Source organism: Equus asinus, chromosome 1, assembly GCF_041296235.1.
Source record: "Equus asinus isolate D_3611 breed Donkey chromosome 1, EquAss-T2T_v2, whole genome shotgun sequence".
In the NCBI taxonomy this organism is placed as follows: domain Eukaryota; kingdom Metazoa; phylum Chordata; class Mammalia; order Perissodactyla; family Equidae; genus Equus; species Equus asinus.
In genome coordinates this window covers 199,820,413-199,847,405 of record NC_091790.1, presented here as the reverse complement: position 1 = coordinate 199,847,405, position 26,993 = coordinate 199,820,413, and the positions used below count along the sequence as shown (strand labels likewise).

Here is a 26,993-nt window from a genome sequence, read left to right as displayed (position 1 = left end):
TTTGAACCTCAGTTTTTCAATCTGTAAATGGAGTAATGTCTTCCTTACATGCAATTTTGAAGATTACGTGAGATAGTAAATTTAAAGTTCAGTACTTTGCGTGCTTCCCTCTGCTCCCAGTAACGCTCTTTCAAAACACAGCACATGCTCAAAACTAAAGATCTCATCAACAAATACTGATGACTAGGTTTTCTAAAAAGTATGGGACTTGTTGACCTATGCCTACACAATTTACTTTCCAGGGACAAAACTGTAAAAAACCTTTGGAAAAATATAGCAAAGTGTATAAATACCAGAGAAATCATACAGATAAGAATTGCTATGGAAAATAAGGACAACAAAAGAGAAGTCACTTTAAGCTTGAATAGTAAAAGAAGATTTCTCAAAATAGAGTCTGTGACCTGGACCCCACAGAGCATGAAGTTTGAATGCAGTGAAAGTGGGGAGAAGAGCATTCTGGGATGGATCTTGGGGGCTGGCCTAAGCCAAAGTATGGAGACAGGAAAGCACAAGAGGATGCTACGTAGAGGGAGGGATGTGAGCACGCACGGTGTATGGGCTGAAGAGTGCCCTAAAAAACTTATGTCCACCAAGGAACTCAAGATGGATTGTGTTTGGAAATAGGGTCTTTGCAGATGTAATTAGTCAAGATGAGTCATACTGGAGCAGCAGGGCCCTAAATCCAATGACTTGTGTCTTTAGAAGAGAAATGAGAGGGAAATTCAGACACACAGACATAGACACACAGGGAAGAAGGCCATGTGAAGAGGGAGGCAGAGATCGAAGTGCACAGACTACAAAAGCCAAGGAATGGCAAAAACTGCTGGCCGCCGCCAGAAGCAAGAAAGAAGCAAGGGGGATTCTTCTCTAGAGGCTTCAGAGGTGCCTGACCCCACGGATTTCGGCCTCCAAAACTGAGAGAGAATAAACTGTTGGTTTAAGCCATCAAGTTTGTACCCATTTGTTACTGCGACCCTAGGAAACTGACGCACATGGCATCCCATCTCTTGGAGTCATTTACAAAGAAGGCACAGAACGTACCCCTCCCTCAACGATCTCTTTCTGACACTTTGCTGATCACGAACAGAGTCTCCCCGTCATAGTTCACAAAAACGTGTAAGTGGGAGTCAGTTCTGTTGCTACTGAAGGCTCCTCTTCATCCTATTTTCTATAGAGCATAATTTGGCATAACGGAAGTATCACGGACCAAATATCAGGGACATTCTCAAATGAAAGGAAAGTTATTCTCTTACTGAGAAACAAAAGAGATTTTATTGTAAGATGCTGTACGCCACCGACAGACTCTTTATGGTGTAAGTCTGTGTTCAGAGCAGATAAACATATCTTTATAGTCATTTCAGAGGTATGATGTGTGCGTGTGTGTGTGTGTGTGCACATCCATGTAGACACAATTACAGTTCAGTTGCTCAAAACTTTATTTAATACTTACCAGGTGCTGAGCAACAAGCTAAGTATTTGTGTCCAAAAATGAAGATGTGCTCAGGGCCCTGAGAAGTTACGGTGGGTCGTCGGCGAGCTTATTTCAGTGTAAAGTGATTACTGATGACACACACAGAGGCTTGCATGAAGTGTGCCTCAGGAAGTGTGCATGTAGTATGTGATTTGATTTGAGATTGATCTAGTGTCTCAGCTGTCAATGTGTTCGTCTTGTTGCTAATTTATAAGAAACCCGACTGGCCCATTTTTGCATTAATATTCGTAACGTAAAAATGTCCGTGCTTTTGTCTTCAATAAGTTTTAATAACTGAGTTGTAATCTCTCATTGTTTCTTATGAATAGAATATCCTTCCTCATAAAGAAGAGAGCAAACGCCAATGATAGATTAGAGAGCCTTTAATTCATGTCCCAATTTTATCTATAAACTACTTCCAAAGAGGCACTATGCCAATCACTCGTGCTTCCTTCCATTTCTTTTTTTTTAATCTTGTTCTGGTTTTGTTGAGAAAAAATGCTGTTCTTTTGACTCTACTTTAAAAACGCTTTTTGACCTTAAATATATGTTTAAATCTAACGCAGGCAGCAAACTTACTTTAAAAATAAATACATTTCTATTTTGTCTAAATGGCATTTATATGATCTCTAGGGCTCCTTGAAGTATGCACCAAGCCCCCTCTCCATGCACGGATCACACTGTAGAAAGCAAGGGAGCCGGAAACTCCAGTGAGACTGGCCTTGCAACTCAAAGGTTAATACTCCTCCTCCTCTCCCGACTCCTCCAAGACCCCTTCGTATTCTCTCCCTCCACTGTCCCTGCTTAAAGTCCTTCTTCTTTGCCTGAAAGAAGGAAGCGACATACTGGAGAAGAGAATTGGGACAAAATTCAGGAAACTGAGGTGGTGGCAGACCTCTTGATAAGACTATAAGAATGCAGCATTTCAGGGCATCTGCTTTATTTTTTTAGGTGTACTCTCTAATCTTAGCATACTATTATATCAATAAGTACTTCAAAGTATCTGCTAAATGACCCCTCCACAAACTTTGTATATTCCTTCTTAATTTTTTAAGTCTATGGATAATCAGCCCATCTTTCCAACCATCAACATTCTGTTTATTGTAGTTTTGAAAAGCAAAGAGTCCCTCGAGATTCAAGTATGATTTCCACTGGGCATCCTCATTGAAAAAGCACAATAGAAACACAGTTTTCTTAAACTAATCAATAGAGAGACTGCTGGAATCTAAATGATCCCAGCATGAAAATTACAGTTTGTGCAGAGTAAATTTGTTTGTTTGTTTTTTGAGAAAGATTAGCCCTGAGCTGACTTCTGCCACAAATGCTCCTTTTTTTTGCTGCAGAAGATTGGCCCTGAGCTAACATCTGTGCCATCTTCCTCTATTTTGTATGTGGGACACCTGCCACAGCCTGGCTTGATAAGTGGTACATAGGTCCACACCTGGAATCCAAACCAGTGAACCCCTGGCTGCCAAAGTAGAGCGTGTGAACTTAACTGCTATGCCACCAGGCTGGCCCCTAAATTTGTTTTTTGTTTGTTTTTTGTTTTTATTTTTGCTGAGGAAGATTCACCCTGAGCTAACATCTGTGCCCATCTTCCACTATTTTGTATGTGGGTTGCCACCACAGTATGGCCCTGGTGAGTGCTGTAGGCCCATGGCCAGGAACTGAACCCAGGCCACCAAAGTGGAGCACACTGAACTTTATCACTAGACCATGGGGCTGTCTCCAAATTTGTTTTTTTGATCACCATATGTGAAATTGATGTTGATCAAGTGTCAAAGTGAACCCATTCCTTGGCTGAGGAACCTCATGCAGTAGAATTTAGGGCCTGATATTGACTCATCTCATCTAAGAGAGGGGGCACTTGGGAAGTGTAGGGTGATGACAAGGAAGAAAAGGAAGTGGCAGTTTGAATGAAAAACTGAAATCCTAATTCAAAAAATCTCTTAGAATTTTTTTTAAAGATTTTTTTTTTCTTTTTCCTTCTTCTCCCCAAAGACCCCCAGTACATAGTTGTATATATTTTTAGTTATTGGTCCTTCTAGTTGTGGCATGTGGGACACCGCTTCAGCATGGCCTGACGAACAGTGCCATGTCCACGCCCAGGATCCGAACCAGCGAAACCCTGGGCCGCCGAAGCAGAGCGTGCGAACTTAACCACTCAGCCACGGGGCTGGCCCCAGAATTTTTTATATAATAAATAAATTACTTGGGCTTTAAACTGACACTTTTCCTATGTATAAGTTCTTTCAGCATCCAATCTACATGTATAAGGGATTTGGGGAAATGTTTTCTATTAATAAACTTTCTTCCTTGATTGCTAATAGCAATTCAAATGCTTCTCAATAAATCTATTTTCCATATTATTTCTGCCCTATGAATCATTCTGTATCCTTCTTTCTATTTCTGAAATACGTGTTAGCCCAAAAACCTAGCATAGGCTATAGAAATGAAGCTGTGTGAAAATGACCTCTATTCAGCAGAGCTGTGGCAATGGCATGGAGGCAAAGCAAAAGTTGCAAGACAGAGTTGATGCTACACTTTATCTGTTAATAGTGGAAACTGTGTCCTAAGCAGTGGACGCAGCATTGATGAGAAGAGGAGGATTCGTTCTGCAATCACTGCGCTTCTGTCGCCCCTCACTCATTCTGCTTCCTCTTCCCATCCCTGTTCCACTTCAGTTCCCCTTGGATGACTGGCCTTGTGGCTAACTGGCCACACGGCCAGCTGAGAAGAGAAGAGATATTCTGTAATAGCTCAGGCTGCCCCAGAAGGTGCTGTGATCACAGAGTAGCTCCCACTAATGACTAGGAAACAAGCATTGCTGCCTGGAGTTTCTGGCCTGCCCTCCTCAAGGGCATCTAAGAGATGTGCAGTTCCAATACTTCTTTCCCAGAACTGCTATGTCGTGAGAAGGCAAGATGGTCTCCATTACTGATACTCTCTCCCCTGTGCAAGTTCCGGATGCTTTCTTCTCTTTCACATGGCTTAAGTCAGCTTGCTTTGAAGAATTATACAAAGGAAAAAATAATCCTTTCGGACAATGAATTAACAAAGTTTTTTCCATTTACCTAGCTTCAAGTAGTTTAGGACTTTCAGAATAATCCACCTGACAAAATTCAGGTTTTATTAACTCAGAAAGCCTATACGTCACTGACACCATAAAGGAGCTTAACATGCTAGTATTTTCTGAGTAAGAATATGCTTTCCCTTGCATGCTTGAATGTTCTCTAAGTGAGGCAACTCAGCAACAGATAGCCATATGGTAGAAAACACACAGAGAGTTTTCTAGAGCTCTGAATTCCACTGCAGTCATGTGGATGGAAAGAATTTATCTGTCTACAGCCAAACTCTTAGAAGTGTTTCTTTGTCCAAATAACCGACAGCCTCACTTGGCTTTATCCAGCACAGTGGAAGCTGATCACATGACTTGGCAAGCAAGACATGTATAATTGATGTCTCAACAGGCTTGGGTAATGGCAAAGAGTATTATTAGGACATTTTGATGCCTGCTAATGAGTAATGACAGCAACTTTGTAGGTGCCAACATTGCCTGGCATTTGGTGCTGGCATCTGTGATGGCAAGAAAGGTCTTTCAGGGGTAGGGTGGGCATATTTTGCAGACAGGAGCCATCATGGTAGCTTTGGGACAAAATTATATGATGAGACCGAGGGACTGCAAGCCATTGGATCTTTTTCTCGCTTTGCTTGAAAATAAGACCGTATTTTTTAGTCAAATCCATGTACATTTATAGTATTTCACTTTTACTTGGCTAAGTTAAAAGATTTTTGAATAAAACATTTTACTAAAAGTTGAAAGCAGTCAAATGTGCGAACACCCAAAAAGTGAATGAGCAAAATTTTCTTGGAAACTGCTGCACTTTCCCTGGGAAACTTTTGCTTTGAGTGGCATTAGCTGTCTACAACAAATATAACAGATGGAAATTATTTGAATAGATAGACATTTTCATTTCAGATTCAACAATCTGCACTATACTTTTCTCAACATTCTTTGCCCGGGAGGGGGTGGAACAGGAGGAAAAGCAGAATACAGCAAAAACAGCAAAAGACATGCAGAGAGTCCTTCGTTCACCACGATTTTGTCAAGAAAAACAAAACCAAAAGAAGAACCATCATTCATTCTTCAGATTTTGATCGCGTAAATGGTGAAAAAAAATCACAAGATTCATTAGAGTCATTTTTTCCCAGAAAGCTTGGCAAACAAACGAGGTGTCTTGAATTTAAGGAAGAAAAATTTGACATCGCTGAGTCATAGCTGGAGGAGATCCTGAAGGGAGAAAGCTTCTCATTCTTTTGCTTTAGGTTGACAATCACAAAGTAATCCCAAAATTAGTTTTGTATCCCAATAGAGCTAATTATTCAACTGTTGTTACCTAAGAATATACTATAAGCTAAACAGTTGAGGCAAACTTTAGTAACACAGCAGCATTTCTGTCACTTTCCTAAAAGAAATGTTGACAGTCGAAGTGACACCACAGAACCCAAAGGTTCTTCATAAATGTTCTCTAAACACAGTAGTCTTACAAGTCCCCCTTACTTCATAAATAATCATATGCCAATAGTCTTTTAGCGCAGGCTTTAATGTCATTGAGGAATTAACGTAGTGAGAAGAACTCAACTCTTCTACAGAATAAAAGCAAAGTTGTTTTATGGTAAAAATGGTGATGCAGAATCATATCTGAAGTCATACTCAAGACCACTGTCCCCTGGCTAGCTCAACTTACCCACTCAGCTCCACATCCTGCTGTTCCTTTGATGGGACCGATCTCTCCACGTTATTACATTTACAATCATAGCTCCCATCTCCTGAGAATTACCTGTGTTGATTACAACCATGCTAGACATTTTACACCTTATCTGGACCCTTCACAATAATACTGCTAGGTAGACGCTATTATTCTCCTTTTATAATGAAACAGGGCAGTGGTATTCTGATAAACCAGCTCTACAAAAAAAGAAACAAAAAAGAGTCTGGATTTGTAGGGTTTGTCAATTTTCATGGGTAAATTCTCCCACTGTAGTCTGGTTCAAGCTACCAAGCTTTAACAACCAGCTCACAAAATTCCTGAATATTTAACAAACTTGGCTCCAGCATATTACTCAGACAGGGATTTGGAGCGGCTGGCAGCTCCCCCAGGATCATGTGGCCTGTAAGCATCGGAAGGAGCATTGCCATTGACATCTGCAGACTCCAAAGCGGTTTGACTCCTTCACCACCGTTCTTCTGCACAGCGCATGTTTATCTCTGCCCTTGGACTTTGCTTCTGCTGTCCCATCTCCCACACTTTTTCCTCTCAGTCTCAATCTTAATTCCCAACCAAACAAGGACTCAGCTCCTCCTTGAGCCCTCCCCACACATCTTAGTCCACATTGTTCTCTCTCTCATATGTACGTACTGGTCTTTATGCCAGTTTGGCACACAAACATCTGTTACCTCCTACTAATCTACTAACGTTTCCAGACTGTTTTTGCTTCCTTTTTTAACTACTTTGTCTACTTCATAAGGACGAGGGCTCTTGCTGTATTTCTGTATCCACATGGTGTGCTACACACAAAATAGACATACAATATTATTAAATTGGAGCCATCTATTAATTAGAGATAATCCTATACACTGTTTGTAAAGCTAAAGACTTAGAATAGGAGCGTAGCAACTAATGTCCATATGACAGCAAAACATTCTTTGATTCGGGAGACATTAAAAGGATCAAAGGAGAGGCACATCCTATTTTTAACTTTCATTCTCCTTTCTTGTTTTTTGAGTAGATACAAATGTCTCTGAAGTTCCCTTTTTTATCTTCCAATTGAACAGGCCCCCTTCCCTCTCTCTTCCTTCCCCTAACAGAACTTGGCGAAGGGGTAGAGGTGTTTTCTGTTCCTTTTACTGTTCTCTGAACCCGGGATGAGACAGCCACTGGGATTCAAACAGGGAAGTTTAATGAATAATGTCAACTCCCTCAAGACCTAGCACTGGCATTTCACAGCCTCTGAGAAGTTCACAGGATCACAGCTCGTCTCTACGGCAGGCTGCTTTTTAATATTCATTTGCAGATCAACTTTTTGCAAAGGTTCTTTATTCAAAGAGAAAGATATATTTTTGGAACTATTGAAAGAGTCTTTGTAAAACTGAAATTAAATCCTTTCTTTCTATGTTTAATCTTAGCCATCTTTCCAAAGCAAGACATGAAAGAAGGGATTAATTTGAAATTTGGGCACCTTAGAAATGGAAAGGTCCTTGGGCTGTGTTTCTCCAGATGACCTGCACTGTTTTAATCCAGTTTTAATTTATTTGGTTGTAGCTGAAAGACAGAACGGCTCTAAATCCCCTTCCAACATTTCTGCGCAGGGAGCCCTTTCCCATTTCTTTTCATCTTTCTTTCTGTGTAGATCCCAGGTGAAAACGTGAGGAAACGAGCTGCTGGGATGAGTGTTTCTTTTTGTAAATAAGTGCGATTTCAGGAAGTGACACCACTTGTCGTTTCCCTCTTTTCCCCAAATGCTTCGGCTCTAGTGAGAAAGTAAGCTTCTCCTGCGGGGAGCACACACAGCCAGGCAGGGCTCACTAGCATGTTAATGAAACTGCATTCTCCAGCCAAGGCCATGCTGAAGCTGGGTCCTCCTCACTCTGATTTCTCCTGTTCTTCTGATAAGAAAAGACCCCAGCATTAAACAAATAAATAACCTGATAATTTAATCTGAAAAGATGAAAGAATTGCTTAGAATTGCCAAGAATTTGCCTAAGATGTTAAATATTTTTTCCATATAATTACATTTATACATCTTTTGTAAACATGCAAAGTACCAACCTAGACTAAAAAAGGTAAGCAATGGTACAAGTTATCCTCAGTTCACCATCCCAATGAACCAGAGACGTGGGGATGAATGAAGATCATAAGGACTTTTATTTTTAATGAAGTGATACACTTCTTTGGAGGGAGCTATTTGACAACACCTCCTAGTCTCCCTGCCCTCTTCATTTCTCTACTCCACATTCCAGCACCTACCCCATGTGCAGAACGGAGTCAGCTCTCAACACATTGATGACTGGATAAAAAATGAAGAAGTGGTGGTAGGAATATAGACCCTCGCCGTCCCATGGTCCTGCAGTTGTGCCCCATAGCCACTCCTTAATGACAAGGACACACTGAGCAACTGAAGTAGGTCATAATGTAGGAATGGAAAAGGAGGATGAAAGAGAGGTAAAACTGGAAGAATTTTGTCATTGTTCACTTGATAACAAAGAAGCACAATCTGGCTACTTAATTCCACGTCTAGATTAGAAAGCGCACGTTCACCCTGTGCATGTAAATCAGCCCGTGTAGCAGTAGATTTGCTAACAAAGCCTTTTACCTTTTCTGTGAGCTTTGGCTTAAATATTGAGACATGCTGTGATCTTTTCCCTAAGAATCAACTACACCAGTGCTTGGTATCTTTACGCTACTCACAATCAGACAAAAATTTAGTGGCTGCTTTTAAAGATTTAGTGGTATAATAAAAGTTACAAAAAGATATAAGATGTTTGCTCAATTCGCAATGCACTTTAAGGGATAATAATTCACGGAACGTCCCAGAGGGAACTTAAGGTTCAGAGAGGTTAAGTGATGTCCAAAACACAAAATCAAGACAGCACAGAGGGGGAAATAAAGGAGGCGGGGAGGAGGGCTGGGAAAGAGGATTAAATCCAGCGCGTCTCATTTCATTGCTGTCAGGGCCCCGTAGCACGTACTGGAAGAACTGACTTCACTCTCTACGGTGTAAGTGGAATCCATGCTAATACGCTAAGAGGGTTTGAGGAAACAGGATTTACGCATACAGGAGAGAGTCAGTATCCTACAACTAGGAAAGCCCCGCTGATGGAGAAATAAGATTGGTCAGATAGCCTGAAGATCAGAGGATTTGACATCAAGACAGCTGGCTTCAGACCCTGAGTTCTTTTTCCTCTCTGTAATTTCCCTGCAGCGAGAATACACATATGATATCACATGATAAATCATAGGATTATGTTCATCTTATTCAACTTTCGCACCAAATTTAAAGTAAACTTCTTCTGTCATTCACTACGTAGTCAATATTTAAACACACCTATATTTATTAGATTAGAATAGCTCATACAATCAGCCACACAGTAGGTGTCTGCACTCTACTATCTAAGATATCATTATTTTTGTTGTTGCAATTTACTTTGCCTAAGTTCGTGTATATTCCCACAAGTGACAGTAATGAATGGTATCTTAACATGGCACAGTGCTTTCCTCAAAGATTATTTGAAATGTGTGGGTTTGTCTGCCCACACATCGAATGCCTCCATATAATTTCCTATAACTTTACACCTCGTGTGGTTGTTTCTGCTGTTATTACTATCACTATCCTCTCTGCCTTCCACTAATCCAGCTTTTCTTCTCTACCCTCCTTTTCTGTTTTCCTTGAGCTGTACTTTCTCTTCACAGCTTCACTATCTTCATAAATTTGTATAAAGGACATTGCTTTTTTAAAAAGTGGTTGAAGCTCTTTACATTCTCTGTCATTCATTCACTCTGATTCAGTGCATATTCACTGAACACATTTTACCTGCTGGGTGGGCCCTGGGGATAAAACGGTGCACAGAACCTGGCACAGTCTCCTCTCAGACATGATGGCCCAGTGGAGGAGACAGATATTGTTGAAGAATCACAAATAACAAATGCAAAATCACAATCATTGCTAGTGCTAAGAGGAAGATACATGTCTTAGAATAAGAGGGTTGGACCTAATTCCAGGGACATGGAAAGCTTCCCTAAGAAGGTCACTACTGAATTGAGATCTGAAGAATGAGTAGGAATGTACCAGACAAAGCAGAGAGGGAGCATGTGCAAAAGTCCTGTGGTGGGGATAGTGCAGGGAGAGGGAACCGTGTGGGGGTATAGGACATGTATGAAAAACTGGAAGGAGGCCAGTGGGATGGGAGGGGAGAAAGGAAGGAAAAGCACAGTAGAAAGCCAGGTTAATGATGTAGCCATACCACGTAGGACCTTGTAAGTCAGTTGAATTTATTGCTGAGGGATGGATTCCAATTCCACAAGGCCAGGATTCTACTCAAGGACCGCTTTTTCGTTTTGGTAGCAATGTTCAAATTCCAAGTTGTCTTCACTGATGCCTAAGTCTATGGTAGTTCCAAATGAATGGAAGCACCGAATTTCCCAGTGCCAATAAATCTAGGTGTTTACACTCTAGGTTAGCGTAACTTTAAGGAGGTAGGATTAATTCCTTTTTTAAAAATTATGCTTTGAGTTAAATTACTTATGGGTATAATAGGGATTATAAGCAACATTGTGTGAGCTACTAAAATCCACTGCACTTTTCAGGTGTTCAGTAATAAGGTACAGTGTAATTTATGGTTTACAAATTTGTGGGCCCAGAGTAACAGCTCCAGACTACAGAATATAGAATAGTTTTCTTTAAAATTTTAATTCTCTCTCTAACACTGGCTAAAACTAAACTTTTAAACTAAAAATTTTAGTTTTGCATTTATGTGACAACATCAGTACCCGTTCCTTCTTAGTATTTCAGAATTCAGAAATTACATAATTTTAAAATTGGAAGATATCTGTATAGGTCATTTAGTTTATCTCCTCTTAATACTTCTGGAAACAGCCTTGTTTATACATCAGGGCAAGGTGAAAAATCTCTCCTTTAATAAAAAAGATACCTGGGGCTGGCCACGTGGCCTGGTGGTTAAGTTAGATGTGCTCCACTTTGGTGGCCTGGGTTCGGTTCTTGGGTGTGAACCTACACCACTCATTGGCAGCCATGCTGTGGTGGTGACCCATATACAAAATAGCAGAGGATGGGCACAGATGATAGCTGAGGGTGAATCTTCCTCAGCAAAAATAAATAAACAAATAAAAAGATATCCAGAAAAATATTTTCTCTCAGAATGAGGATCTGGCATTTCATAATTCTTATAAATTTTCACCCCAAAACATTGCTTGTATCTGTCAAATATCCTCTTATACCTGTGAAAATAGCCAAAAGTTTTCATATTATTGAGGATATTCTGGGGATTTTTACGGCAGCTCCGCATAAGGAGTTAATATGATATGTAAGAATGACTGTGGTCAAAGATAGACCATGAGAAAAAATATCAGCTAAGCCATGAGATAAGGGATGGCTTTCTGAATTTAATTTATGTAAATTAGAGTCATAATTATGAAGTGTAAGGAACACATGTGAAAAAAATGAGATGATAATTAGATCCTAAAGAGCATTTGAAGTTTTAGAAAGTAAGCTTAGAGACCAATTAAAAGGTATCTGTGTAGCACCATTAAGAGAAAAAGACTGTAGCTATAAACACAAAGTTTTGCTCACAAGAAAGACAGATTCTTATACTTTTGGGAGAGTGAAGTAGGGATAAGTCAATATAACAAAACGTATAAAGAAACTATTCAACGTGATCATTCTACAGAGACCTTTGTCATAATTTTATGTTCTGATATGCTACTAGTCAGTTCTCCAAAATTCACAGAGAATGAAATACTGGTATAAGAAAATTTAAAAAGGATAAAACTGCAACAATGCAATGTATTTGCACTTTGTCACAAACTAGCTTCTTTTGTGTTTAGACAACAAAACTGGTTTTCCTTTCCCGTGGTCTGACCATCCCTGGGGATCTTTGGCTCTCCCGGTGGGATTTCCTCATTCAAAGCATCCTAGGAGAGTGATTTGTAAATGTCAATCCTCTGAGCCCTGGATAGAATTTATTTTTAAATAAATTCTCCAGGTATAAACTAACTAATAAACAAATAGGTAGAAGTCTAGGACATATCCAGATCGCTTTTAATTCTCTTTAATTCTTCTGAAAAAAAAAAAAAAGCTATCGAAACCAGATATTCACTTCAAGCCCAAATCTGCCACAGAAATGATAGCAAACAATGAATGGCAGCATGAAATTAGTGATAAGTTGTACGATATGAACAATCATTGGTATAAAAGTTCACAGGAAAGGGGTGATTGTTCTGAAAGGAATGAAATGAGAAAAATTTATTGAGTACTAACATACGCTGAGGTTCTTCTCTGTGTCTTCCATAAATCATCTCACTGCGCCTCACAATGGCTTTATGAGGTGATGCTGCTACGATACCCATTTCACAGGAGAAAACAGAAGCTCGAAGAGTTGAAGTGCCCAAGGTTACAAGTAAGTAAGTGGTAGAGCCAAGTTCAAACTCGGGCAGTGTGAACCATCAGAAAAGGGCTCCTTGGTTCCATCTTGGACTACACCCTCTAGCGTGGATGATCACAGGTCACCCGAAAAATAGCTATTTCCTTCTGACCAAGCCCAGAGCAGTGTAGAAAATGTGCTGAAATAGTTAGCAGCCTAATTGTGATGTTTGAAGCTCTGCTAAATATTTAGTTATAGTAAACTTCAGATTTTAGTTAGCTATTCTTTACCTTTTTAAGGTGGTACTAATATAAAATGACCATCACTCCTTTTCAAAAGGGCTGGTTAGTTTTCCACAGGAAATAATGAGGCAAAACATTTAATAATATTAATGAAGTTCAAAACCAGAGAACACAGAATGAGCAAGTGGAAGTCTCAGCTCATTGGCTTTTAAAACTACAAAATCGAGGAATAAAGGAAGTCCAAGAGAAGCCAAATGACTCGCCACAAGGGCGCACAGCATGATAATCCCATGTAGCATCACAAGCCACTGTCTGGTCACTTCAATTCTCTCGCTATGAATGTGGTCACCGACTAAGTAAAAATGCAAAATCGTTCATTCTGTATTAAACTGAATGGCGTATATTATACATTTTTACATTATTATGTGCTGAGCCAGACCCTCTCATTTCTAACTAATCCATGGAAGTAACTAAGAGATATATCAAGTCTTTCAGTTTATTAGGAAGCATTTATACTTCAACGAGCCACAAGATGTGTTTTCCACAACAAAATAGTGTCCAATCAACCCTTTCTTGAATTATGCAGTATGGTCTTCTAACTTCTATTTATGCGCACACTTGATTTTCAAGATTTTGGCCTTATTTAGGGAAGACAACAAGGGATCAGGCTCTCATTGTTAAAATGAATAATTCTATGTTTACAGATACAAAAATGGAACAAAGAATGAGTAGGAATGAGCACAGAGAGGAGATAATTTCCCTCTTACATTTTGAGCTCACCATACAGCCAAACCTGAACACACACAGGGCATTTTGAATACTTGGAGTTATTTAGAAAAAACTCTTTTAAAAAACTCAACTATTCAACCAGTAGCATATATTTAAATTTTTTTTAATTTTATAATTTAAAAAAGTCTTTTTCTTTGCTGTATATTTCAATAAAGGACGCAGCTATAAAAAAGAATTATTTGCTTTTCACTTCAATACCAAAGTGGTCACTGAGCTAGGAAACCCTTGTAACCACCACCAATTTCTTGCTCTTTGTCTGTAGCTATAATTTCCATATTCAGGAATAAGATCTCTCATAGTTAAAGGTGGTATTTACAGCCCGATACATAAATTACACTGGTGGAGTGAAGGTACTCAGTTTTATCAAAGTTAGCTAATTCAAGCATCATTTATCATACGCTAAATATCATATTCTGGAAGTTAACATCCTTATTTGATTGGAGAGGAACAATTTTAGTTATAATTCCTTTATTCTAGTTAACTTCAATATCAGTTTTGTGCTTTATTCATTAAAATACTTTTTCAGAGACCTATAATAAATAGTTTCTAGATAATGACTCCACTAAGTGTTTATCTGTTTTTATTCTCTTGTACATCTTCCTATTCATGTTAATTTTTCTGGGAGTTCTTTTTGTCTCTTGTTTTTGAATATGTCCCTAAACAAATGAATAAGTGCAATAAAAGAAATTGCAAATATTTTTTTCTTAGTTGAGGTCTTACAACATATTTTGAACATCATTTCTTACTGTTCATTACTACAAATACTAATATGAAAAGGCTCAGACAACTGTATTGCATTTTTACTGGCCCCAGAACGGTACTTTGATAACATTTTGCCTGCCATTGTTTCCTAAAACTGAAGTAAACAGAAAGCAGTCTGTGTAATTAGAGGGTTTAGATATTATATTTTTAGGTATTATATTAGTTTTTCAACAGATTAAGAGAAGACTGAAGAAGATTGAATCTCTTTCTCTCTGCATTCCTTCCTCCCTACACACACACACATACCACCCCCCCCCCCCAACAAATTACCTTCTTCTTTCAACTATATGTTTTATGGCAAATCTCTTTTCAAAAGTTCTTTGTAAACAGCAATGCATTTTCAGAAAATTAATGTTATATAGTTAACATTCATTTAAAAATATTCTTTGAATTACAAAAATTTAATTTTATTTAACTTTTCAGGGTAATGCTACTATGCAAAATAAGGCACATCTGTTTTATTAGTTGGCTTTGCATGTTACTTTTTAATATTAAAAAAATTTGCTTTATTGTGTTTCTACTTTAGATATACAACTTAATAGACTTCATTCCACTTTCTAACTCATTTTTCTGATCTAAAAAATGTGGTCAAATAGTTGAGATAGAGTAGGAGACAACCACTGTCCAGAAACTAAATGTTCAAATTACACTCTATCTGCCTTTCTGATGAATTGATAAATGAGGATCCAGTCAGAGACATCACACTAACACAATTTTCCAAACTATCTATGCAGACAGACATGGCTTAGACACACAGGGGCAAATCCAAGAAAAGCATTCCAATCTCAACCCTGTGTTTATAGGACATTGGAAATGTTGGTCCTTCTTTTTGAGTCATTAGGCATGAGAGAATATATTTTGACACATTAGAATACTATTCTGGAGAAGCAATAGCAAAATCTGGGTTCTTTAGAATCAAGTGATTCAATATGTGGATTATTCAGGTTGCGGTGCTTCAAAGTATAGCGAAGACCTGGGATTCTCATGCAATTACAAGTTTAAAGTGAGATGAATTGGCACTCACAGTTGTGGCAGGTGGCCCCACTGTATCCCGTCTCGTCACAAGTGCATTTGAAGCTGTCCCACGTTTGCGAGCACTTCCCTCCATGCTCACAGTGATTGGGCACACATCTGTCAGAGAAAGAGACAAACAGAAATAAACCAACAAACAAATGAGATTTACGAGTGGCCAAATTCCAAGCTGTCTGGGCAATATATCATTTCAATGCCAGGTTGCCTTACCAAGGCAATTAATCCTTGTTAGTTGAAGCAGATTAATATGATTCATGATGGAAGGTGCCAAGCGCACAAAAGATAATGTATCACAGGCCTGGTGTTTCCCATTTTTGAGTAAACAGTAGAAATTAACAAACAGTTGAGAGATTCATTTGCACATCACAGATTCATTTTATTTTCCTTTTGAACAAAAACAAAGACACTAGCTAAATTTCCTCCTGGTGAGAGACGGGAGACGAGCCATGTTGTTTCCTGTCCTATTCTTCACCAAGGCCAAGGCCAAGGCCAAGTCAGAAAGGGGGAACACTGAGTTTTGCACAACAATTTGAGTTTTTGAAATAATGCCCTGGCAACAGCAACGAGAATATACTAGCCTTATAAGAAAAGATTTCTGTTTCCCCCTGTGCCCAGCTGGCTAGTGAAAGCCACCTATTCAAAGAGGCAGCAAGCATAACAAGTGGAAAAACTGCAGGTTTGGTGTTCAAATCTTTGGCTTTCTACTTACTAAAGGGCCAGTTGTGACTAGGTAATTTAACCTTTCTGAATCTTAATTTTCTCATTTGAAAAATGGAGTAATTATACCTATTTTATAAGTACTTTTAAGGTTTGGAGATAATATTCATAAACTAGATAATTAATAGGCAGGAAATAGCCCATAAATGGGAGCTATGCATATCTGAACCACAGCTTCCAGGGCACAATTTCATAGCTCGCCTGTACCCTAGCAATAGTGAAGTCGAAATCTGCTCAGGAACACTGCCGTTTCAACAGCACAAACTCTTTCCTTTCTCCTGTTCCTATCCTGTTCTCCCTCCCCTCAATTCCTCTCTCCAACTTCCCACAACCTGATTCTTTATAATCCTGGTTAAGATGCTCACAGATAACAAAGGTATTTGTTGTTATGTATTAGAATTCATAAAAGATTTCTAGATTTTAATAGGAAACTCTCTAAAATAGAAAAGTCCACCCAGATTAAAATAGGAGAATCTATTAGCTATGGGTCATAGCTAATGGACTGAGAGAGAGCCACCTCATGTGGAACCCCTTAATCACAATGCCCTGGTAGCTTCCTGCTGCAAAATAGGATAGGGCTGGCCAAAGGGACAGAGCTCTCCATCCCCCATTCTTGATTTACCATCAGCCGTTCTGTGCCTAAAACTCCCATAGCAGGGCATAGCCCAGTTTGGCATGGGACCTCCAATTCTTATGTAGGAATGCTATTCCTCTACAACTCTTAGTCACACAGCAAACATTTATTAAGCATGTACTATACACACAGCACTGTGGCAAACAGAGATGAATTAAGATTCTATTCACTGCCTTTCAAGAGCTTACAGCCTAGGACACTACATATGTTGTACACACAAAATCTATAATATGAGATGGAAATGAAAAGTTGCATAATGCAGGGACAAATAATGCACTCTGCAGTTTCCCATGAGAGATCATAAGTAGATTTGAGGTACAGTAAAAATCTTTTGATTTGAGCCTCAATGAATGGACAGGATTCTAAGAGAAGACAATGAGAGGAAGAGTATTACTGGGGGAAAAGAACGTAAGCAAAGGCATGATGATGTTGGATTATCATGAGGAGGATGGGAAATTCACTCTACTTTTAACAGCCACGTATATTTCAAGTGAACTTAGGCTTGGTGTTATCAAGGCTACAAAGGTGGTCTTTCTCCTATAACCTACGTGAAGGTGGGGGTGGGAAATAAGATACATGAAAAATACAATACCAGGCAGAGTTTGATGCGTGGTCAAGGAGATATGGAATGCTATGGAAATTTGGATACTAGAGTAGTGATGACTAGAACATAAATAAAGGGCTTAACAAAGTTTAGAGCATTTCTCCTGGGCCTTAAAAGAGGAGTTGCATTTTTATAATTAAAATGTTGAAAATTGTTCCCAGCAGGCTAAGCAAGAAAGCAATGACAAGGAGGTAGATCCATGGGTGCTGGGTGGTCCATGGTTGGTTGTCCATTACCACAGCCACTACCCTCTCCAGGCACAGGCCTCAGCAGAAGGGGTTTATATCCAGCAGTCCTGATTCTTCAGATCATGGGAGGAAGCAATGGGACAGACACCAAAATTACATAAAAACTAAAACACATCCTTGATACTTAATTTTGGAATTTAGTAGGTACTTGCTTTTGTGTGGTACATTTACTTTCTAAATTGTTGTGGGTTAATATAAGTTCAGCCTGACAGTGAAAGCAATTTACATCAGCTCATCATATCAATTAATTCAGGATGAAGTAGGGCAGAAGTGTACCGAGTTGCAAAGGAAAACAAGGTTGGAATCTAAATGCTCTAAATAACGCACAAGCAGAGAATCCACATCTTAATGACAAACATGACTATTGTAGTTACACACACATGAGAAGCATACAACCATCAAATGAGATTAACTGAATACTTCTAAAATTTAGTATTACTGATTTCTTTAAAAGTGATCTTTTATTCAAATGGGACCTTAATATTTTATTTTTTAATGTTCTTATAATTTATATTTTCAAAATTGATATTATCCTTATGCTGATTACTGGCATTTTAATTCTTAATTAGGAAAAATGTTTTCTTTCCAAATCAAGTTTATTCAAATGTAATTAAAAACCCTAATATTCTATCACTCTATCTAAAAGAAAAAATTTTAGGACAAGTTACCAAACAAAACAATATGAATTAACTTAGTTTCCCCCTTCCTAATTATATTTTCTTCTCCTACACTCTCACTGAACTATTTGCATGTGTCCAGTACACCATTATCACATTACTTGGTAATTATTTGTTTGAGCATCTGTCTCTTCTAAACTGTGAGCGTCTGCAGTCAGGGATTTTCATCTTAGCATTCCCAGCAGGACAAGGTGCCTTGTGCACCTGCAGTGAATGCCTATTGATGGATGGGCTGGAAGAATGGGGGAATGCAGTCCTAGACCGTTAGGCCAAGGAACTGATATAATTTTGGAGGAAATACCCCTTCTACTGGGAGAAATACGGATTATTTTTATGTATGATTTTAGTCTAAGTCCACACTCTTTCTCTACTAAACTGATTATTTAAGCAGGTCACAGGAAATACGTAATTTGTTTGATAGCATGTCCTAGCTTGAAAGCTTGACTCACATCAAAAATGAATCAAAATGACTCTCCTGCTGCTACTTGAGAACTACTTGACCAGGATCAGGAACATACAGGGGAGGAGTTGGCAGGTGTCAAATTGTTGCGATCAAAGGGCTCCGGAAGAAGAGATGCATCCAATTAACCCTGCTCCCAGATGGTCCTGGGGTCGGAGACTCTTCAACAGGAACCATCCTTTCAGGTGTGGCAATGCTTTCCAAAAGGCTTCAGAATCAGAATGCATTTTTTCCAAATGAAATTTATTCGTACCCCAATACAGAAAACAAACAAAAGCTATATTCTGAAATTTCAAATGTTTAACAATGACTTAATATAAAATCAATCATTATGGACAGAGTGGTTGTTTGGATGGATGTGACAATTCTATCCAGGCTTATGGGTGACAGTTGCAGTTTTATTTCACCCAGAGTCTCTTTTATTTCTATATTAGATTTTAATTGCAAAGCATTGAGAGAATTGATATTTACAGATATAAAAAACTGCAAGTGGTACCAGATTTGTTTCTTTGTAGAAGGTCCCTTCGTAGTCCATGGACACTACTCAATTAAACAGGGACATCAGACGAAATTTTATTTCAAATCTAAAAAACGTTAATCTGACAGCATCCCTGGATGCATTGGTGGTCTTCAAAGCACTTTGAAGGTGTTTTGTTTTATTTTCCCTACAGTGTTTAAAAGTTGAAATAGTTTTAAATAAAATTCAAATCAAATCTTTGCGTTACCTTTAAAACTACATTTGGATCTGTAGAACCCAATACAAAACCCACAGAGTGTCAGGACCATGATTTCAGACACACACTCACACAATAGCAAATAACAGTAACAGTGGAGCATTTCTCAGAAGAGCTGGCTGTTACTAATACCTCAGCTACTGGCGCGCAAAAGCAGTGTTTCTCAGAATTTTCTGTGCATGGGAATCGCTTGAAAATCTTGTTAAAGTCAAGGTTCTGAGTCTTCAGATTTGAGGTGGAGTCTGAGAGCCTGTAATTCTAACATGCTCCCCACTACCCCCGGGCCCATGATGCTCAGGCAGCTGGTCAGAGGGCCACAGTTTGAATGACAAGGCTCTAGGGCACTCTGGTTCTCTGCAGTAGGGCCTCAAAGATGAGTGAAGACACCGAGAAGAGAAACAGCCCAAGAAGGAAGGGCACAGAGCGGAGACAGCATGTGGGAAGGGCAAATTTGATCTATTCAGCCTTTTCTCCTGAGACCGTACTTTTTTTCAAGGCCTTCCTACTATTTTTTACTTGACCCACTGAGAGTGATAGTATAATAATCTCCTAATCTCATTTATTAGGTTTAATCATTTCAGAACCTGACTATAGACCTCATATAATTCATAGAAAGTGATCATCACTGAATATGAAGGCAGTTTCATTTCACCTTAAAATCAAGTTCTGTATTTGCAATCTCAGACTCAGCTGGGATTCCCCGCCCTTTAGTTATTGTACAGAAGCCGGTACTAGGATACTTAATTTGCTTTTAGATTAGTACAAATTGTATACCTGGACATTAAATATGCCTTATTCTAAACTTTAGAAAGGAAAACTTCAGATTACTTATAGGTTATTTTATAAACTGTTGGACAATTGTTTAAAGTGATTCATAAATTATCATCCCAGCATAAATTACCTCCTAGATTTATGATTTTTCTCTTCATCTCAGCTCCCAATTTTATTTTTGCTTATCCAGACACGAAATTCATTTAGAAAGTCTGATTTCTTAAATGCTACTTTTTATACTCCTGCCTCTCAGAGCTATTTCCACAGTCACAGTGGAGTTTTCTTCTGCATTACCTTCAATATTGATCTCAACAATATTTTAGTACTTTTATTCTCACACTAATTAGATTTCAGTTTCAGTTGAAGGCATACTCTCTACGGAGTATATATCACTGCCTTATATTTCTCCTGTTCAAACTGAAATTATATGGCGAAGTAATAATAATTCCAGCAATTAATTTAGTATTTCATTACTACATAGCTTAATTTTATAGTTGTATAACCAGAAAAGCTAATGTTATATTGATGGTGCTCCTTCAATGAGCACTTATTTATGGACATATTTAAATGCAGAGATATTTACTATACCTCCTACATTATGCCCAAATTTTCCATTAAAAATAATCAAGCATCTTTAGGCCACATCTATCCAACAATTGCACATTTCTACACTAACCATATCAATCATTAATTTTAGCCTGACAATATAAGCACCTTAAAAATCATTTCTATTATAATAAACCTGTGTTCACTTTATTTTGTTAATTTACTTTGAATTATAATTTTACAATATGTTCCTCATCATTTAGTGAAAAAAACATCTTTTAAGAGATCATAGGAGGAGAAGGAGCTGCAAGATCATCAGTTCCTTCACCTGTCTCCAGGTCCAACCGAATTTAACCTAAATAAATAACAGTAAGTTCATTTTCACAGTAACTCAATCACCTGCTCCAGTCAAACACTCTAAAACAATCTCTGGAGAAACAAAGAATAAAGGTTCAGCCTCAAGAAGTTATAATTATATGCTGAAACGTAATTGGCAAGTCAGGTCTCTTTCTACGCCTAATATTAGAAACATTGGTACAGAATTAAGAGAATCTACCTCTATTGTATGGGTATACTGGGGTTTTACGGAAAAGTTAATCTTCCAAAGAAAGTATAGATTTAGGTTATCCTGGAAGGAGGAGGAGCACCTTTCTGCCTGGAGGGAAAGCAAAGGCTTGCGGCCGTGTGAGTAAGCGCCAAATGTGGTTATGGAGCAACGAATTGTCGAGTGTGGCTAGGGTGGAAATCTTGCATGCACGTTAAGGATTATAGCAGGAAGTTGTAGATGTGTGGCCAACAGGCCTTTCGCCTTTCTTTCTTCCTGTCATCACCCTGATTTTATTAAGGTATCTTCTCTCCCTCACGTGGCCACGTGCTTTTGGAAGGGAGACGATCCCAGTCTCCAAGGGACAAAAAGTAAGGAACCAGGCTTCCTAATGAAATCATTAACCTGTTGCACATTGTTCCCAAAATCTATGATCTCCTTCTTCTATAGCAATAGTATTTATGTCTTGACATAGAGCCACCCAGTTAAAAACACCATCCTCCAGGTTCCTTTTAATTTAAGGGGCTGGTGACTAGGTTCAAGGCAATGGAATTGTGCGATGTCTGGATTAAGCCCTTAAAGGGAAAGAGCATGCACTGTTTTTGCTTTTTTTGTCCCTTCTGACCTCCTTTCTGAAATGAACCTATGATGGTGAGACCTGGAGCAGGCATCTCAGAACACAAGAGGGGGACAAAGGAAAATTACAAAGAGTCTGGATTCTGGATAACATATCAGCCCTAGGCCACCTACTCAAATGTTTGCATGAGAGAGAAATCAATTTCTTCTGTTTGGTCTTTGTTACAACAGCGAATATACCCTAACCAATACAGACTTTCAGTTAACCTACCCTGACGTTGACCTACACCTAGCCGTTTTATTCTAACATGATACATGTGATGGTTACTGTTAAGTCATTATGGGTTGTCTTATATTAGCTGCAACTGAAAACAGCCAAACCAATAGATATTAAATTCATTGACCTAGGTTTGAGTTCAGGTCATAGAGTGTGTTAATCATTAAGTTAGGGATTTTCCAGGAGAATATAGCCTTGTTTATTCATGCAACATATAATTTTTGAGTGTCTGCTGTGAATAATAATCTGTGTTGGATTAAGCTTTCTTATCAAGAAGTTTAATGACAAGAAACAACATTTCTGGGTGTCTGTGTGATGAAGTATGTCATCCAGTCATCAAGAGATTCTGAACTTTATCCAGAGGAAAATAAAGCCAGACCACCAGAGAAATACACAGTGGAGCTGTATTATTGTGATGCTTAACAGAATGATTTAAAGTAACTTCGGAATTTAGAATATTTTTTCCTAGCCATGAGAGACACTGGAGACTCAAAAAATAAAGTTACTTGGTAAGCAGATATTGTAAGATATTAAACTAGTAAGACTATACAGAATAGACTAGAGCGAAAGAAACCAAAGGCAGGAAGATCAACTAAATGGCTTTTTTAATGCTCCAAGTAGAAGATGATAAAAATTTGAGGTACAATGAGACCTGCAAAGAAGCATTAAAGAAAGAAAGGATTAAAAAGACTACATTACTAATTGATTACTTGGAAGTGAACTAATTAAAAATGCCTCAGATATTCTGTGTTTAGGAACCATTGATAAACAGTGACATTTTCATTTTGAGGTAATAACTTTTCTTACATAACTAAAGATAGGTAAGTTTCAAACTATTGAAACTTTTAAGACAGGTTTAAATTAAACTAATATTTTTTTCCCAAATGAGCTAAATTTAAAGTGGCTGTAAGCTGCATTCCTCCAAGAAAGTTATTAAGCCTTATTTCAGTCTCTTCTCCTTTCACGGGGGAAAAGATAATAACCAAAAGAACGGATACAGGAAATATTGTCAGAAAGATGAATCTCTGGAATGCATAGAATACAGACGCTGAGCTACATCTGTTTTAGTGACAAGTTTGAATGACATGTTCCTTATCCATAAATGCTTATCCATGGATAGCTTCTTTCACCACCTCCTGCTGGGTCTTTGATCACTAATTGCAGGGGCAGACTGGGAAACGTTCAGAGCTAGGCATAACCCAAGAGAGAAAGAAAGTATTTCCCACAGGGAAATGTAGGAAGAAGGAGAGAAAGACATTTGAGCTACCTAAATCTTGCAGAGAGAATATTAGCATTTCTAATGAGAAATTATAAAAGTCACTATAAATTCTAAAATTTATATAGAAAATATACACAAGAGCCAGGAACACTTCAAAATTGGTACATAACAGGATAAGATGATTCCTAGTGGATACTAAAACACATAATAGGCCTAGAGTAAATGTAAATTAATATTGGTGCATTAAGAGAGAGACAGACAAATGGAATAGAAATGAGAATCTAGAAAGAAATACGAAGACATATACAAATTAGTAAGTTAACAATGGGATGTTAAATCAGTGGGGAAAATGGATTGCTTAATAAATGGCGTAAGAGCACTGGCTACTCATCTGAGAAAGAACAGAGTAACGTCCCCCACTTCTTCTCAACGCCAAGACAAATTCCACATGGATGAAAAATTTAGCATGTAAAGGAAATAAACAATAATAAAGTATGAGGGAATATGTTTTGTAATCTATAACTATAGGAGGTTATTTCTAACGAAGAAACAAAACCAAGAAACCATAAAGTGAAAATTAATAAATTTGGCTACATAAAATTTTTAAAAATATCTTGTATGGTCGAACATAACCAAGTTCAAAGACTAGAAACAAATTGGGAAACATTTTTAATATGGCAGAAAAAGAGTCAATTTCTTTATGATATAAAAAATCTTTATGAATCAATTAGAAATAATTCAATTAAAACATGAGCAAAGGGCATGCATGAATGAGGCAGTTCACAAAAAGAAATACACAGGACTTTTAAACATATAGAAGGATGTTCAATGCCATTCATAATCAAAGAAGCATAAATTAAATTTCAGTGAGATTTCATTGATCATCTCTCTGATGCTTAACAGAAAAGGCCTTCTCGTGTACTCCTGATCAGGGTCTAAACTGTTTGGAGGGCTATTTGGTAAAGTCTATTAATTTCAAAATTTTTTTTCTTTTCTTTTTTTTATTGAGTTATTGATAGGTTACAATCTTGTGAAATTTCAGTTGTACATTAATGTTTGTCAGTCATGTTGTAGGTGCATCACTTCACCCTTTGTGCCCACCCCCCACCCCACCTTTCCCCTGGTATCCATTAAACTGTTCTTAGTCCATAATTTTAAATTCCTCATATGAGTGGAGTCATACACAGATTATCCTTCTCTCGCTGGCTTATTTCACTTAACATAATTCTCTCAAGGTCCATCCATGTTATTGCAAATGGAATGATTTTGTTCTGTTTTGCAGCTGAGTAGTATTCCATTGTATATATGTACCACATTTTCTTTATCCATTTGTCTGTTGATGGGCACTTAGGTTGCTTCCACGTCTTGGCTATTGTAAACAGTGCTGCAATAAACATTGGGGTGCATAGGACTTTTGGGATTGCTGACTTCAAGCTCTTTGGATAAATACCCAGTAGTGGGATGGCTGGATCGTATGGTAGTTCTATTTTTAATTTTTTGAGGAATCTCCATACTGTTTTCCATAGTGGCTGCACCAGTTTGCATTCCCACCAGCAGTGTATGAGGGTTCCTTCTTCTCCGCAACCTCTCCAACATTTGTTGCTATTAGTTTTAGATATTTTTGTCATTCTAACGGGTGTAAGGTGATATCTTAGTGTAGTTTTGATTTGCATTTCCCTGATGATCAGCGATGATGAGCATCTTTTCATGTGCCTATTGGCCATCAGTATATCTTCTTTGGAGAAATGTCTGTTCATGTCTCCTGCCCATTTTTTGATTGGGTTGTTTGATGTTTTGTTGTTGAGTTGCGAGAGTTCTTTATATATTATGGATATTAAGCCTTTGTCAGATATATGACTTGCAAATATTTTTTCCCAGTTAGTGGGTTGCTTTTTTGTTTCAATCCTGTTTTCATTTGCCTTGAAGAAGCTCTTTAATCTGATGAAGTCCCATTTGTTTATTCTTTCTATTGTTTCCCTTCTCTGAGAAGGCATGGTGTCCAAAAAGATCCTTTTAATACTGATGTCAAAGACTGTACTGCCTATGTTTTCTTCCAGAAGCCTTATGGTTTCAGGTCTCACCTTTAGGTCTTTAATCCATTTTGAGTTTATTTTGGTGAATGGTGAAAAAGAATGGTCAATTTTCATTCTTTTACATGTGGCTTTCCAGTTTTCCCAGCACCATTTGTTGAAAAGACTTTCTTTTCTCCATTGTATGCCCTCAGCTCCTTTGTCAAAGATAAGCTGTCCATAGATGTGTGGTTTTATTTCTGGGCTTTCAATTCTGTTCCATTGATCTGTGCACCTGTTTTAGTACCAGTACCATGCTGTTTTGATTACTGTAGCTTTGGAGCATGTTTTGAAGTCAGGGATTGTGATGCCTCCCGTTTTGTTCTTTTTTCTCAGGATTGCTTTAGAAATTCGGGGTCTTTTGTTGCCCCATATGAATTTTAGGATTCTTTGTTCTAATTCTGTAAAGAATGTCATTGGGATTCTGATTGGGATGGCGTTGAATCTGTAGATTGCTTTAGGTAGAACGGACATTTTAACTATGTTTATTCTCCAAATCCATGTACATGGAATGTCTTTCCATCTCCTTATGTTGTCATCCAATTCTCTCAGAAAGGCCTTGTAATTTTCATTATATAGGTCCTTCACTTCCTTAGTTAAATTTACCCCAAGGTATTTTATTCTTTTTGTTGCGATTGTGAATGGTATTGTATTCTTGAGTTCTTTTTCTGTTGGTTCATTACTGGAGTATAGAAATGCTACTGATTTATGCAAATTGATTTTATACCCTGCAACTTTGCTGTAGTTGTTGATTACTTCTAACAGTTTTCCAATGGATTCTTTGGGGTTTTCTATATATAAGATCATGTTGTCTGCAAACAGCGAGAGTTTCACTTCTTCCCTCCCTATTTGGATTCCTTTTATTCCTTTTTCTTGCCTGATTGCTCTGGCCAGGACCTCCAGTACTATGTTAAATAAGAGTGGTGATAGAGGGCATCCTTGTCTCGTTCCTGTTTTCAGAGGGATGGGGTTCAGTTTTTGCCCATTGAGTATGATGTTAGCTATGGGTTTGTCATATATGGCCTTTATTATGTTGAGGTAGTTTCCTTCTATGCCCATTTTGTTCAGAGTTTTTATCATAAATGGCTGTTGGATCTTGTCAAATGCCTTCTCTGCATCTATTGAGATGATCATGTGGTTTTTATTCCTCAGTTTGTTGATGTGGTGTATCATGTTGATTGATTTTCAGATGTTGAACCATCCCTGTGTCCCTGGTATGAATCCCACCTGATCCTGATGTATGATTCTTTTGATGAATTGCTGAAATTTTGTTTAGAATTTTTGCATCTATGTTCATCAGTGATATTGGCCTGTTGTTCTCTTTTTTCGTGGTGTCCTTGTCAGGTTTTGGTATCAGTGTGATGTTGGCCACATAGAATGTGTTAGGAAGTGTTCCATCTTCCCTAATTTTTTGGAATAGCTTGAAAAGGATAGGTATTAAATCCTCTCTGAAAGTTTGGTAG

At 38.1% G+C, this 26,993-nt stretch overlaps 1 protein-coding gene across 1 annotated transcript in view; it reads right to left on the bottom strand.

Annotated features, from left to right (window-relative positions):
• Positions 1 to 26,993, bottom strand: part of CNTNAP2 (contactin associated protein 2) — a 1,870,188-nt gene that overhangs the window by 701,333 nt on the left and 1,141,862 nt on the right. Inside the window, exon 11 of the mRNA XM_014858430.3 lies at positions 15,447 to 15,553. Coding sequence (XP_014713916.1) covers positions 15,447 to 15,553 — 107 coding nt within the window. The remainder of the gene's footprint in view (positions 1 to 15,446; positions 15,554 to 26,993) is intronic.